At 43.6% G+C, this 13,330-nt stretch overlaps 1 protein-coding gene across 3 annotated transcripts in view; it reads right to left on the bottom strand.

The window, feature by feature from the left end:
• The window catches only part of SLC9B2 (solute carrier family 9 member B2), a 62,682-nt gene that overhangs the window by 34,282 nt on the left and 15,070 nt on the right, over nt 1-13,330 (bottom strand). For all 3 annotated transcript variants that reach the window (XM_029076600.2, XM_029076599.2, XM_029076601.2), the window contains 2 exons: nt 5,967-6,109; nt 3,153-3,280 (listed from right to left, as the gene is read on the bottom strand). In XM_029076600.2, coding sequence (XP_028932433.1) covers nt 3,153-3,280; nt 5,967-6,109 — 271 coding nt within the window. The remainder of the gene's footprint in view (nt 1-3,152; nt 3,281-5,966; nt 6,110-13,330) is intronic.

The following is a 13,330-nucleotide window of genomic DNA, read 5'->3' as shown; positions in this document are numbered from 1 at the left end:
TTAATATTTACTGAGTGCCTTCTATATGTGGAGAAATATATTAGGCACTTAGGAGAGTGACGTTATTTCTGCTGTACTATGTCTTCATTTCTTAATTAGGCTACAGTTACAATAGAAGACTAGGGGAAGATTTTGATTATAACATGTTGCAGCCCACTCTGCCATCCTTTTTAACCAAGTAACAGAATCATATGGCTTTCCTATCATTAATCCTTCCTTGGCATTGCAAAGGAAACCAATTACTCTATTTAAAAGTCACTGTTTACCAGACTCTTATTCTAAGCAATGCAAATTAGTTCTCCATATGGTGAAGATGACCACTGATAAGTGATGGAGAAACAACTCACTCTGTTGTACTCTTATGAGGGTTTAGTATAGTGCTCTGCACAGACTAACTTCTCAGTAAATGCTGTCGATGGAGTAGAGTTCAAGTTTGATAAGAACTTTTCATCTTTCACAACCTTCTTAAATTTAATCCATTGTAATAACGATAATTTTAATAATGATTATGATATTTGTTAAATGCTTGCTATGTGCCAAGCATTGTGCTAATCACTAGGGCAGAGACAATATGGGACAGATTGGGTACAGTTCCTGTTCCACATGAGGCTCACAGTCTAAGGTGGGAAGATGAACAGGCATTGAATCCCCATTTCACAGATGAGGAAACTGAGGCACAGAGTAGCTAAGTGACTTACCTGAAGTCACACAGTGGGCAAGTGGCAGAGCCTGGATTTTTTTTTAAAAAAATCTGATTCCCAGTCCTGTGCTCTTTTCACTAGGCCATGCTGTTTCCCCACTGTGACAGAAGCCACATGCTATTTCAATAGTTTTCCGACCATCTACCCGCTAACTTCTCAATGAAACAATTGTTAAAGCCGATTTGGGGATAACATGGGGCTTTGCGGAAATACAACAGCATACTGTAGGAGGCATGCTTCTGTAATAAAAGTAAAAGGTATGGTCCTTGCCCTTGAGGAACTGGCAACCATAATTCTTTTTTAAATAGCAGTCTTCTCATCCTAATCCTTCTCAACCTCTCATCTGCCTTCAAAAGGATAGACTACCCCCTTCTTCTGGAAACATGCAATCTTCACTGACACTGGTCATTCCCGTCTTTCCTACCTCCCTGGCCACTATGTCTCAGTTTCTTTTGCAGGTCCTTCTCTGCCTCCCACTCCCTAACTGTGGGAGTCCTTCAAGGCTCACGTCTTAGTACCCTTCTATTCTCCACCTACACCCACTCCTTTGGAGAACTAATTTGCTTCCAAGCCTTCAACTCTCACCTCTACATGGATGATTCCCAAATTTACCTCTTCAGTCCTGACCTCTCTCATTCTTTGCAGTGTCACATTTCCTTCTGCCTTCAGGACTTCTCTACTGACTGTCCTGCCGACACCTGAAATTAAACATGTCCAAAACAGAACTTTTCATCCTCTCACTCAAACCCTGCCCTATGTCTTTCCTATCACTGTAAACAACATCACTAATCTTCCTTCCTCACAAGCTGGTAATTTTGGTGTTAACTCATCTATCTCAATCACACCACATATTCAATCTGTCATGAAATCCTGTTGGCTCGACCTTCACAATGTTGCTAAAATTCACCCTCTCCTCTCCATCTAAATTGCTACTATGCTGAGCCAAACATTGAACATATCCCACCTTGCCTATTTACTGATCTCCCTACCTCCAATCCATATATCACTCTGCTGCCCAAATCATTCTTCTACAAAATGGTTCAATCCATTTCCTACTCCTCAAGAACCTCCAGTAATTGCCCATCCCATCACTCAGAATCTCCTTGCCATTGACTTTAAAGCACTTAACCACCTTGCTCCCTCCTACCTTACTTTGCTGATTGCTTACTATAACCTGGCCACCATACTTTGCTCCTCTAATGCCACCCTACTCAACTGAACTCAGTCTCATCTATCTCACTGCTGACCTCTCACCCATGCCCTGCCTCTGGCCTGGAATGCCCTGCCTCCTCATATTCAACAGACTACCACTTTCCTCACTTTCAAAGCCTTACTAAAATCACACCTCCTCCAAGATTCCTTCCCTAAGCTCTCATTTCCCCTCTTCCCTTTCCCTTCTGTATCGCCTATATACTTGGAGCTGTACCCTTTACGTACTTAATATCCAGCCCATACCCAGCCAAACAGCACTTATGTATATATCCCCAATTTATTTTAACATCTGCCTCCCCCCTCTAGTCTGAACGCTCCTTGTGGGCAGGGAACAGGTCTACCAATTCCGTTGTACTCTCTCTAATGTTCAGTATAGTGATGCGCACATAGTAAGCACTCAGTAAATATCATTAATAGATTGATTTATTGTTGGGTCCTAGAGAAAAAGCTGGAAATTACATCTGCTGGGCATGGAGAAGATTTCTGTACCTTTTTCTTTTACTATTAAAATTCAAGGGCTTTACCAATGCAGCTCTGCAAGCTTGCTTGCTCCATGCATGCAGTGACTGGGAAGGATGAAAGTGACGTGAACCCCCAGTGCTACAGTTAACTCCTCCACACAGGTTCTCAATCAATCAATTAATCAGTCAATGGCATTTATTGAGTGCTTACTTTCATTCAATTGTATTTATTGAACGCCTCCTGCATCCAGAGCTCTGTACTGAGCACTTGAGAGACTATGAGTCTCATGTGGGACAAGGATAGTGCTTGACCTGATTACCTTTTAACTACCCCAGTGCTTAGAACACTGCTTGACACACAACAGATTTAGTGGACATGTTCCCTGCCCACAGGGTCATGAAACAGCGTGGCGTAGTGGATAGAGCATGGGCCTGGGAGTCAGAAGTTGTGGGTTCCAATTCCGGCTCTGCCACTTGTCTGCTGCGTGACCCTGGGCAAGTCTATTCACTTCTCTGTGCTTCAGTTACCTCATCTGTAAAATGGGGATTGAAACCGTGAGACTGATGTGGGGCATGGGTTGGGTCCAACCCTATTTGCTTGTATCCGACCCAGCACTTAGCACAGTGCCTGGCACACAGGCAAATACCATAATTATTATTAGAGGACTCCCAAAGCCTTTGAGATTGGACTAAATCTTAACCCTCTTTGATAACTGGGGTCTCCAACCACATCCAAAGGCCCCTGCAGAGTTCCACAAGTCAAAGGAAAATACATTACCCTAAAATAAATCCCCACTGCCACGGCAAATGCAAAAGGAAGTGGGAAATCACAGCAGCTGAACATGATTCTACAAGGCACGGACCCATGGAGAGTCTCAAGCAAACGGCCTTCAGTTTCTTCAGGGCCTGAAACACAAAATGAACCAAATTGAAATATTCCCAATGGAATGCTAAGACAGTTATCAGTTTGTGAACATTTTCTTCACTATCAAAAATCGTGTCTAGAGTAGAACTGCTTTTTAAAAAGGGAATATTTTAGGGAACCTGCAGAGGTATACAACTGTGCTTGACCTTATTTGGGAAGGTTTTCCCAATACATCCTCCCGATCATCAAAGTTGCTTTGCTTTTTGACAGTCTGCCCTGAACCAAAGTCCTGGACCCACAAAAGACTTCTCTGACCTTGGCTCTGGGTCCTGTCATCCACAGTTGGGTATTTTGACCAGGCAAGACAGTGCAGTGGTATCCTTCAGGATAGTTTTTCTTACCAGAATTCAGGCTTCAGACACTTTGACAAGTGTTGAAAGGCAAGTGCCGGCCTCTTACTTGAAGCATGATGCAATCAGGTCAAGCGCATGTAGAGCGCAACAGGACGATGTCATCAGCCATACTCTGAGGAAGAGCTCTCCTCACCTGCCACCTGCTTGGTAGATCGTGGTCTGGCAGTGTCAGTGCCCTTGTGATCCCCCTGGGCACCACCCCCGCCTAAAATTGACTAGCCTTCTGAGTGTGGTCTGAGTACCAGCAGGCTTCCTCTCACACCTGCCCCCATCCAGGGCCAATTTGGCAACCGATGGTAGCCAGTCTGGAAGTGCCTTGACCCGTATGCTTGCTGGGGTCCATCGGCCATGGCTGAGGCTGCGGTGGCCGAGGTGGTGGCCGCTGTGGAGTTTCTGTGGAGCCTCTGTGAAGCCATGGGCAGCCACAGTGGCCGCCCCCCCCCCTTCAAAGCTCTATTGAAGGCTCACCTCCTCCAGGAGGCCTTCCCAGACTAAGCCCCCCTTTTCCTCAGCTCCCTCTCCCCCCCATCACCCCAACTTGCTCCCTTTGCTCTAGCTCCCCGCCCCACAGCACTTGTGTATATATGTACATATCTACAACTCTAGTTATTTACATTAATGACTGTTTGTTTTGATGTGTATATATATCTATAATTCTATGTATTTATATTGATGCTATCGATGCCAGTTTACTTGTTTTGATGTTTGTCTCTCCCCTTCTAGACTGTGAACTCATTGTTGGACAGGGATTGTCTCTATTTGTTGCTGAATTGTACTTTCCCAGGGCTTATTACAGCGTCCCACACACAGTAAGTGCTCAATAAATATGACTGAATGAATGGAGTGGCTTCTGTATGCCCACTCTCCTTTTAGCATATCGCTATCCTCCCCACCCTCTTGCCCCCAAGCTTAGCGGAACACATCCAGTTCCTGGCATGTTCTTCCTGTTTCAGGGGCCAAAGCCGCCAAACAAAGAGTGCCTGAGTGTATCAAACATTGTTTTTAATAAGTAAACAGTTCTCTTAGAAATCCTAATAGCATTATCAGTGTCAGGAAGTTTGTTAAATAAACAGGAGGGAGTGGTTCAATGACTGAATTTTTAGCCTCTGACCAGGTGGCTCTAAAAAATTAAACACATTAGAGTATCTTTTTACCATCTGCTGGGTACCAAAGACCCCATCTTCCAGACACTTCTGGAAAGCATGGGAGGTGTGGATGAGAAGGGAATATGGCACACTCCCAGAAAATCGGGAAGCAAAACTGCAAGCCATAGTCTCACAGCTTCAAGAGTTCTCCTTACTTGACGGGGCCAGCCAGGATGAGCCAGTTAAAGGGCTGGATCAGTCCGGCAGCAGATTGCCCCATTCCACCTGCTTGAAGCCAAGGCAGCTGGCTGCTGGTGGCCAATTGGTTGCCTGGCCTACAGTAGCCTGGCCCACACTAGACCTCGGGTTGGTGACAAAATTGCAATGGGGCCAAGTTCTCTGTTTTGCACCTGAGACTGCAAGGGCTCCCACACTCCTGTGGAGTCCCAGGGAGTCTGGACTATGTTCACTTTTTTTCATAAATGATATTTACTAAGCAGTTAATATGTGTCAGACAAGTGCTGGAATGTAGATACAAGATTATCCGGATGGACACAGTCCCTGTCCTTGCCCCAGTCTAGGTAGGTGGGAATAGGATTTAAAGTAACTGAGGCACTGAGAAATAAAATGACTTGCCCAAGGTCACACCCAGCGCTCAGAACAGTGCTTGGCAAATGCCATCATTATCATCATAGCAGACAAGTGGTGGAGCTGGAATTAGATCCCAGGTCCTCTGACTCCTAAGCCAGTGCTCTTCCACTAGCTACGCCATTTCCTCCTGACGGTCACCAATTTCAGTCTTAAAAAAAATGTTGTTAAGCGCTTATTTTGAATCAGGCACCGTATTAAGTGTTGAGGTAGATACACCTTAATCAGGTTGGACACAGTTCATGTCCCACATGGGCCTCACAGTCTTAATCCCCATTTTACAGATGAAGTAACTGAAGCACAGGGAAGTGAAGTGGCTTGCCCAAGTCTTTGATGACCTTCTTGCTCCAAGAGTGGTGAGGGGTCCAAACCTCACTGGAGGGAGAGGAGGATGGTGATGGGGGGCAGAAGGAATAGGGTAACTGAGGAATGTACATATCCGACATATCTACTGGCCTTCCACAGTAAATGTGTTTCCCATTCCGCAGTATACACACTTTTTTTCTCAAAAATACACTGCTGTTTTAGAGAAATAAAAGGAATTCTACTCAGTGTTGACAGATCCACTTCCTATACTCTACCTTTGAATCCAGCCCAAGCCCAGCTCGCACCAAGATAATGGCAAGGGCTATATTTCTCAAAGAAGAAGACCACTTCCGTTTGATCTGGACTTGATCACTTAAGCCTGGAGTATTTCTGATGAGAAAACCGGCAAGCAGCATTCCTTAAGGGATAGGAAAAATACCTTAAGTTCTTGGTTGAATTAGTTTTCTAATAAATAGGGAAAAGACCAGTCAAAACATTTTCAAAATATTAGAGGCATTTCCAAATTTGGGCTCTGAGACCATTCATTTACAGTGCTGTGCACAGAGTAAGCCCTCAATAAATATGACTGAATGAATCCTCCATCCAATCATCAGCTTCTTGTGAGAATACACGCTTTTAGTTGAAAGACATTATTTTTGAAATTAGCTCCTGAAGCATCAGTATATCAGGTTATCAGACCAAAGAGAAGATCATCACATCGGCCAAAATCAATTCATCTGTAAGTCTCTCACCCCACCTTAAGTCAAGACAATTCGGAAGAGTTATAGCAGGATGTAAAATTAGTAGAGCCCTCTGGAATTTATGAGGTGCATTCCCAAATATCCATGAGCATTGTTATGTGGCAGTAGGTCCTATAATACCCATTTTCTTATAGTAATAAATAATGTGGTGTGTAAAGTGCTTATTATGTGCCAAACATTGCACTAAGCACTGGAGTAGCTGCCAGATAATGAGGTCCCGCATAGGGCTAACAATTTAAGTAGGAAAGAGAACGGGCATTGAATCCCCATTTTGCAGGTAAGGAAACTGAGGCACTGAAAAGTTGAGTTACTCGCCCAAGGTCATGCAATAGGTAAATGGCAAAGCTGTGATTAGAACCCAGACCTGTGTTCTTTCCACTAGACCATGCTGCTTCCTACTTTTGTATTAAGTTTATGTAAACTGTAGAAAGCATGAAACCACACAGACACACACACTCTCACTCTTTATTCTCACCAAACCTGTAGCCTGATGTTAAATATTGATATCTGGTTCTTTGTGGACAGAGAATGTGTCTATTTATTGTTATATTGCACTCTCCCAAGTGCTTAGTACAATGCTGTGCACAATAAATATGATTGAATGAATGAAAGTAACATAATTTATATAAATCAATCGAGGAATGGTAACAAATAACACTATTATTGCTATTGTTTTTGTCTGTCTCCCCCGATTAGACCGTAAGCCCGTCAATGGGCAGGGATTGTCTCTATTTGTTGCCAAATTGTACATTCCAAGCGCTTAGTACAGTGCTCTGCACATAGTAAGCACTCAATAAATACTACTGAATGAATGAATGAAATTATTTATTTATTGAATACTTATGTGTGCAAGGCACTGTACTAAATGTTTGGGAGCGCATAATGCAAAAGAGTAATAATAATAATAATTATAATATTGATGATGGTATTTGTTAAGCGCTTACTATGTGCAAAGCACTGTTCTAAGCGCTGGGTAGGCCGACATGATCCCTGCCCACAAGAAACTAGTAGACTCGACGAGTCTTCCCTCAATGTGGGGATAGCTATGCTCTTAAAAAGTGGTCTTTTAAAGCAAAATTCCATTTATTCAACTGCCCAGAGCCCTCTCTAGTGATATATTGGAGCACAGTTCGGAATTAGTACTGAAGACCAGTATCAGTATCCTATTCATTCATTTATTCAATCATTCAATGGTATTTATTGAGCACTTACTGTGCGCAGAGCATACAGTATACTATCTCAAGAAGAGACCCAGGATCTCTCACATCTTTCTGAATTCCACTCCTTCACCTGCGTCTCTAATCCCATTGCCTCACATCTTATTATATCCCCTGTTTTCTCTATTCTTCCCTCCCTGACCACTATCTTCAACCGTTCACTTTCCAAAGCCTTCTTCCCCACTGCTTTCAAACATGTTCCCAGGGCTCCCGCCAGTTATTGCCCCATTTCCTTCCTACCATTCCTCTCCAAACTCCTTGAGAGACTGTCTACACCTGTTGTCTCCACTGCCTCTGTGCCAGCTCTCTCCTGGACCCTCTCTAAATTTGAGTTCTGCCCCCTTCACTATATGGAAACTGCCCTCTCTAAGGTAATGATTTCTTGCCAAATCCAACAGCCTCTAGTCTAACCGAGTGCTCTGTGACCTTTTAGCTGCCTTCAACACGCTAGACCTCCCAATCAATCACTCTTATTTATTGAGTAATTGTGTATATTAATTTATTATTTATTTCATGCAGAGCACTGGACTACGCGTTTGGGAGAGTACAACCTAACGGAGTTGTTAGAGACATTCCCTGCCCACAATGAGCTTACAGTATAGAGGAGGAGACAGATATGTATTCATATAAATAAATTATGGATATGTCCATAAGTGCTGTGGGAGTGGGAGAAGAGGAAATTATGGATATGTCCATAAGTGCAGAGGGAGTGGGAGAAGAGGAAATGAGGGCCTAGTTGGGGAAGGCTTCTTGGAGGTGTGCCTTTTACAAGGCTTTCAGGATGAGGAGTTGGCTATGTCGGCTATGAAGGGGTGGGGGGTGTTGCAGGCCAGAAGCAGGACATGGGGGAGAGGTGGATGGTGAGATAGACGACATCAAGGCACAGTAAGTAGGTTAGAAATAGAGGAATGAGGTGTGCAGGCTTGGTTGTAGTAGGAGAGCAGTAAGAAACATTACCCTGGTTCTCCTCCAATCTCTCACAGAGCCTTCTCAGTCTCTTTCGCAGGCTCCTCCTCTGCCTCTCACCCTCTAAGTGTAGGAATCCCTCAGGACTCAGGTCTGGTTTCCTTTCAATTCTCTATTGATACCCACTCCCTTGGAAAATTCATTTGCTCCTGTGGCTTCAACCACTATCTCTATGCACATGAGATCCAAATCTACAAGTCTCGCATTTTCTCCTACCTTCCAGACATCTCTACCTGGTTGTCCCACTGATGACTGAAACTTAACATGTCCAAAAGAGATTTCCTTATCTTCCTATCTAGATCCTGGTCTCTCCATGTCTTACCCATCATTGTACAGAATCCTCTTTACCAGACAAGGCTGTAACCTTGGCATTATACTCAACTCATCTTTCTCAAACAACCCACACTTTCATTCTGCCACCAAATCCTGTCAGTTCTACCTCCACAATACCTCTAAAATCCACCCTTTCCTCTCCATCCAAGTGGTAGCCCAGGGGTAGGGAAAGAAGCATGGCCTTGTGCATACAGCACAGGTCTGGGAGTCAGAAGGACCTAGGTTCTAATCCTCACTCCACCACAGATAAATATATCTGTAATTTTATTTATTTGTATTGATGCTTGTTTATTTGTATTGATGTCTGTCTCCCCCTACCAGACTGTGAGCTCATTATGGGAAAGGACTGTCACTGTTAACTGTTGTGTTGTACTTTCCCAAGTGCTTAGTACAGTGCTCTGCACACAGTAAGCACTTAATAAAGACAACTGAATGAATGAATAAAAGTACTCAATAAATACCACTGGTTGATTGACTGACTGAAAACCCCAAGATTTCATGCCCTTATACTGCCTTACCATCACCTGAATCTTCCACTGAAACTAAAGAGCAACTTGGAAAGATTAGGTTTGTGAGTTTCATTGTTCCCTGAACCTTCAATCTCTACTGCACTTGGCAGTGGAGCCTCAGTGGAGTCTAGTGACGGTTTGGAAATCTCACACCTTGGATCACCTAGATTATGTCTTCCTCTTGGGACACTATCGGGCTGGTTTCCCAAGCAGAATTTCCACCTTGGTTTGTGAGAGAAGACAGTGGTTGGGAAATCTTTGAGGGGTAAGGGGTTCGGGGTCAAAATTCCAGAAATGTGAATTTGAAGTACATAAATCAAGTCCATTCTTTAATTTAGATATTATAGCAACACTTCAGCTGGAATTTGGAGGTCAAGTTCCTTAAGATCCCCTTGCTGGTCAAGTCAGCAGTGACAGTTCTTGTTCTGATCCTTTCCCTGCAAGGCTTTGGAACAGGGCCAACTTCATGCAAATTGTCCTTGGCCATCGTGTTTGACTTTGCAAAAAGGATTTAAAAGCAGAAATTTGATTATACCTCCAATCGCTTGGGAAACTCATCTCAACAGACTATGAGCCACATTGAAAACTCTTGAATCAAACATACGTGATCGTTGTGTGCTGACAGGTTGTGCGTATGTTTCCAGAGCACAGACAAAAAGACACTCATATGATTATGAAACTCTTGGTAGGATCGGCAAAGCGTCTAGATTGAAAATAAACCTGAAGAAGGAGTGTACCAAATGGCACTAGGGAATTCTTACACACAACCAAATATTTTAATCAGTGACAGAGTTCAAAACTGTCATTGAATTCTGCTAGAGAGGCAGCCTCTTCACTGGCCTCCCAATATCCAGTCTCCTCCCACATGCTACCTAGATCATCTATTTAAAACATGATGGCACACATTTTTCTACCCTTCCAAAGTCTCCAGTGGCTATCAATTTCCATCCACATAAAATAGAAACTCTTTTCCATTGGCTTTCAGCCTCAGCACCAACTTTCCCCATTTTACATACTTGTTCTCCTCACCCGTTCTTTCCCAGATCGATCTCTGTTCCCGCCAAGCTCACTTTCTAACTGCACCTCATTTTTGACTCTTCTGCCTCTTGGGAGAAGCAACGTGGCTTAGTGGAAAGAGCACAGGCTTGGGAGTCTGAGGTCGTGGGTTCTGATCCCAGCTCCTCCACTTGTCAGCTGTGTCACTTTGGGCAAGTCACTTCACTTCTCTGTGCCTCAGTTATCTCATCTGTAAAATGGGGATTAAGACTGTGAGCCCCATGTGGGACCACCTGATTATCTTGAATCTACCCCAGTGCTTAGAACAGTGCCTGGCACACTGTAAGTGCTTAACAAATACCATCATTACTATTATTATCTGCCCACAGTAGTCCCCTTGCCTGGAACGCCCTCCCACTTCACACTCATCAAGCCAGGATTATCTCCATCTTCTCTGTCCTCCTAAAATACTATCTTCCTCAACATGCCTGTCCTAATTTCCCACACCTAAGTGGCTTTAACCCAACAACCACACTTAGCACTTATTAAATTTATACATTCAATTGTAAATTCAATTATTATTTAGCTATTTCATCCTGACATATCCAGGCTACAATCAATGATATCCTTGTTCTTCCTACTATTACCGCAGTTTATAGATAATTTAACTTTGACTCTCACCACTATTTGACTGCAAGCCCTTAGAGGACATGCCCTATATCTTTTTGGCTTCTGGTGTACTCTCAATAAATAATGCTGATGATAAGTGGCTTTAAAATGCTCAATCAGCTCTCTCCTTCCTCCTCAACCAGGTTGCACTCTTTGTTCCTCTCAAGCGAGCCTAATCGCTGTGCCTTGAGAAGTAGCATGGCCTAGTGAATTGAGCACGGGCCTGGGAGTCGGAAGGACTTGGGTTCTAATCCTGACACTGCCACTTGTCTGCTGTGTGACCTTGGGTAAATCGCTTAACTTCTCTGTGCCTCAGTTACCTTGTCTGTAAAATGCAGATTAAGAGTGTGAGTGGGACAGGGCCTGTGTCCAGCCTGATTAGCTTGTAAATACCCCAGTACTTAGAACAGTGTTTGACCATAGTAAACACTTAACAAATACCCTAAGTTTATCTCTCCTTCCACTCACCCCTCTGTCACTCATGCCTCTCTCCCATTTGGAACTCTCTCCTTCTTCATATACAGACCACAGCTCTCCCCATCTTTAATGCTTTTTTGAAATCACAAGTCCTCCAAGAGACCCTACCTGATTTGTTTTTAATTCCCCAGTGAATATTTTCCCAACTGCCACATCAGCATTTCTATGCCACCTAAGCACTTATATACCATAAAAAATTTAAAAAAACCCTTGTGGCGCTTAAGCATATATACTCTCTGACTTTCTCCTACCTGCAATTTGGTAAATATCTCTCTCCACCACTAAAGTGTAAACTCTGATGGCAGGGATCCCTTAATTCTAGTCCAGTACTACAAGCAGCAAGACATAGTGGCTACAGCATGGGCCTGGAAGTCCAAAGGTCAGAGGTTCTAATCCCGATTCAGCCACTTGTCTGCTGTGTGACCTTGGGCAAGTCACTTAACTTCTCTGGGCCTCAGTTACCTCATCTGTAAAATGGTAATTGACATTGTGAACCCCATGTGGGACAGGGACTGCGTCCAACCTGATTTGTTTGTATGCACCCCAGTGCTTAGTACGGTGCATGGCACATAGTAAGTGCTTAACAAATAGACAATTATTATCGTTACTATGCACCCAGTAGGTGCTCAATAAATGTTATTGATTGACTGATTGATGAATTTGCCTAAATCTTTATGAAAATGGTCTTTGCTATTTTGCAGGCATATGAGTTTTTAATGGTGGCAAATCGGGCCAGGCATAATAGCAGCAGCCGGTCACTTGTACCTCTGGGCAGATTTGGACTGCCTAATATCAGTGATTCTCTGGTTGCAATTCCAGCTCCTGACAACCACTGTAATGGAGAGAGAAATCCGATCCTGAAGAATGTGTATCAAGCACCAACCTACCTCTATGAACTGTGAACAGAGAAGACTGAAATAGAGTGACAAAATAAAGAGAGGGCAGCGTGGCCTAGTGGAAAAAGCATGGGCCTGGAAGTCAAAGGAATTGGGTTCTAATCCCAGCTCGGCCACTTACCTGCTGTGTGACCCTGAGCAAGTACCCTAACTTTTCCATGCCTCATTTTCCTCATCTGAATAATGAGTAGTCAACACCTGCCCTCCCTCCTACTTAGATTCTGAGCCCTATGTCAGACAAGGATGGTGTCTGACCTGCTGGTCCTCTACCTACCCCAGTGCTGAGTAAAATGCTTGGCCTAGTAAAAGCTTAACAAACACCATAATTATTATCACTTCAAATAACGCTGCATAGCTGAGGACTGCTAAGGGACAAGAGCAACAGATTAGGATGCAGGGGGCGACTTTTAGAGCAAAGGCTTTCAGAAGTATTAGCTGAACTGCTAGTAGCATTTACTGAGTGTCCTCTGGGTTCCAGGAGCTGTGCTACCAGGCTTATGGAGAGATCATCATAGCAAGAAGCAGAATTAAAAAGCAAACGAAGGAACAAGCAACTGATTCCATAAAAGCAGCACTAAGGACAGGACTGTAGACCACCTTTCAATCAATCAATGATATTTGAGTGCTTACTCTGTGCAGAACACTGCACTAAGCGCTTGGGAGGGTACAATACCACAGAGTTGGTAGACATGTTCCCCGCCCACAGTGAGTTTTTAGTCTAGAGGGGAGAGCTGGCATTAATATAAATACTTTTTCATATATAATTTATAGATATGTGCTGAGGGTGGAGCAAATATTCTTTGCAACCGCACCTG

The sequence above is a fragment of the Ornithorhynchus anatinus genome, chromosome 12 (assembly GCF_004115215.2).
Source record: "Ornithorhynchus anatinus isolate Pmale09 chromosome 12, mOrnAna1.pri.v4, whole genome shotgun sequence".
NCBI lineage: Eukaryota > Metazoa > Chordata > Mammalia > Monotremata > Ornithorhynchidae > Ornithorhynchus > Ornithorhynchus anatinus.
This window is presented reverse-complemented; position numbering and strand designations above follow the sequence as displayed.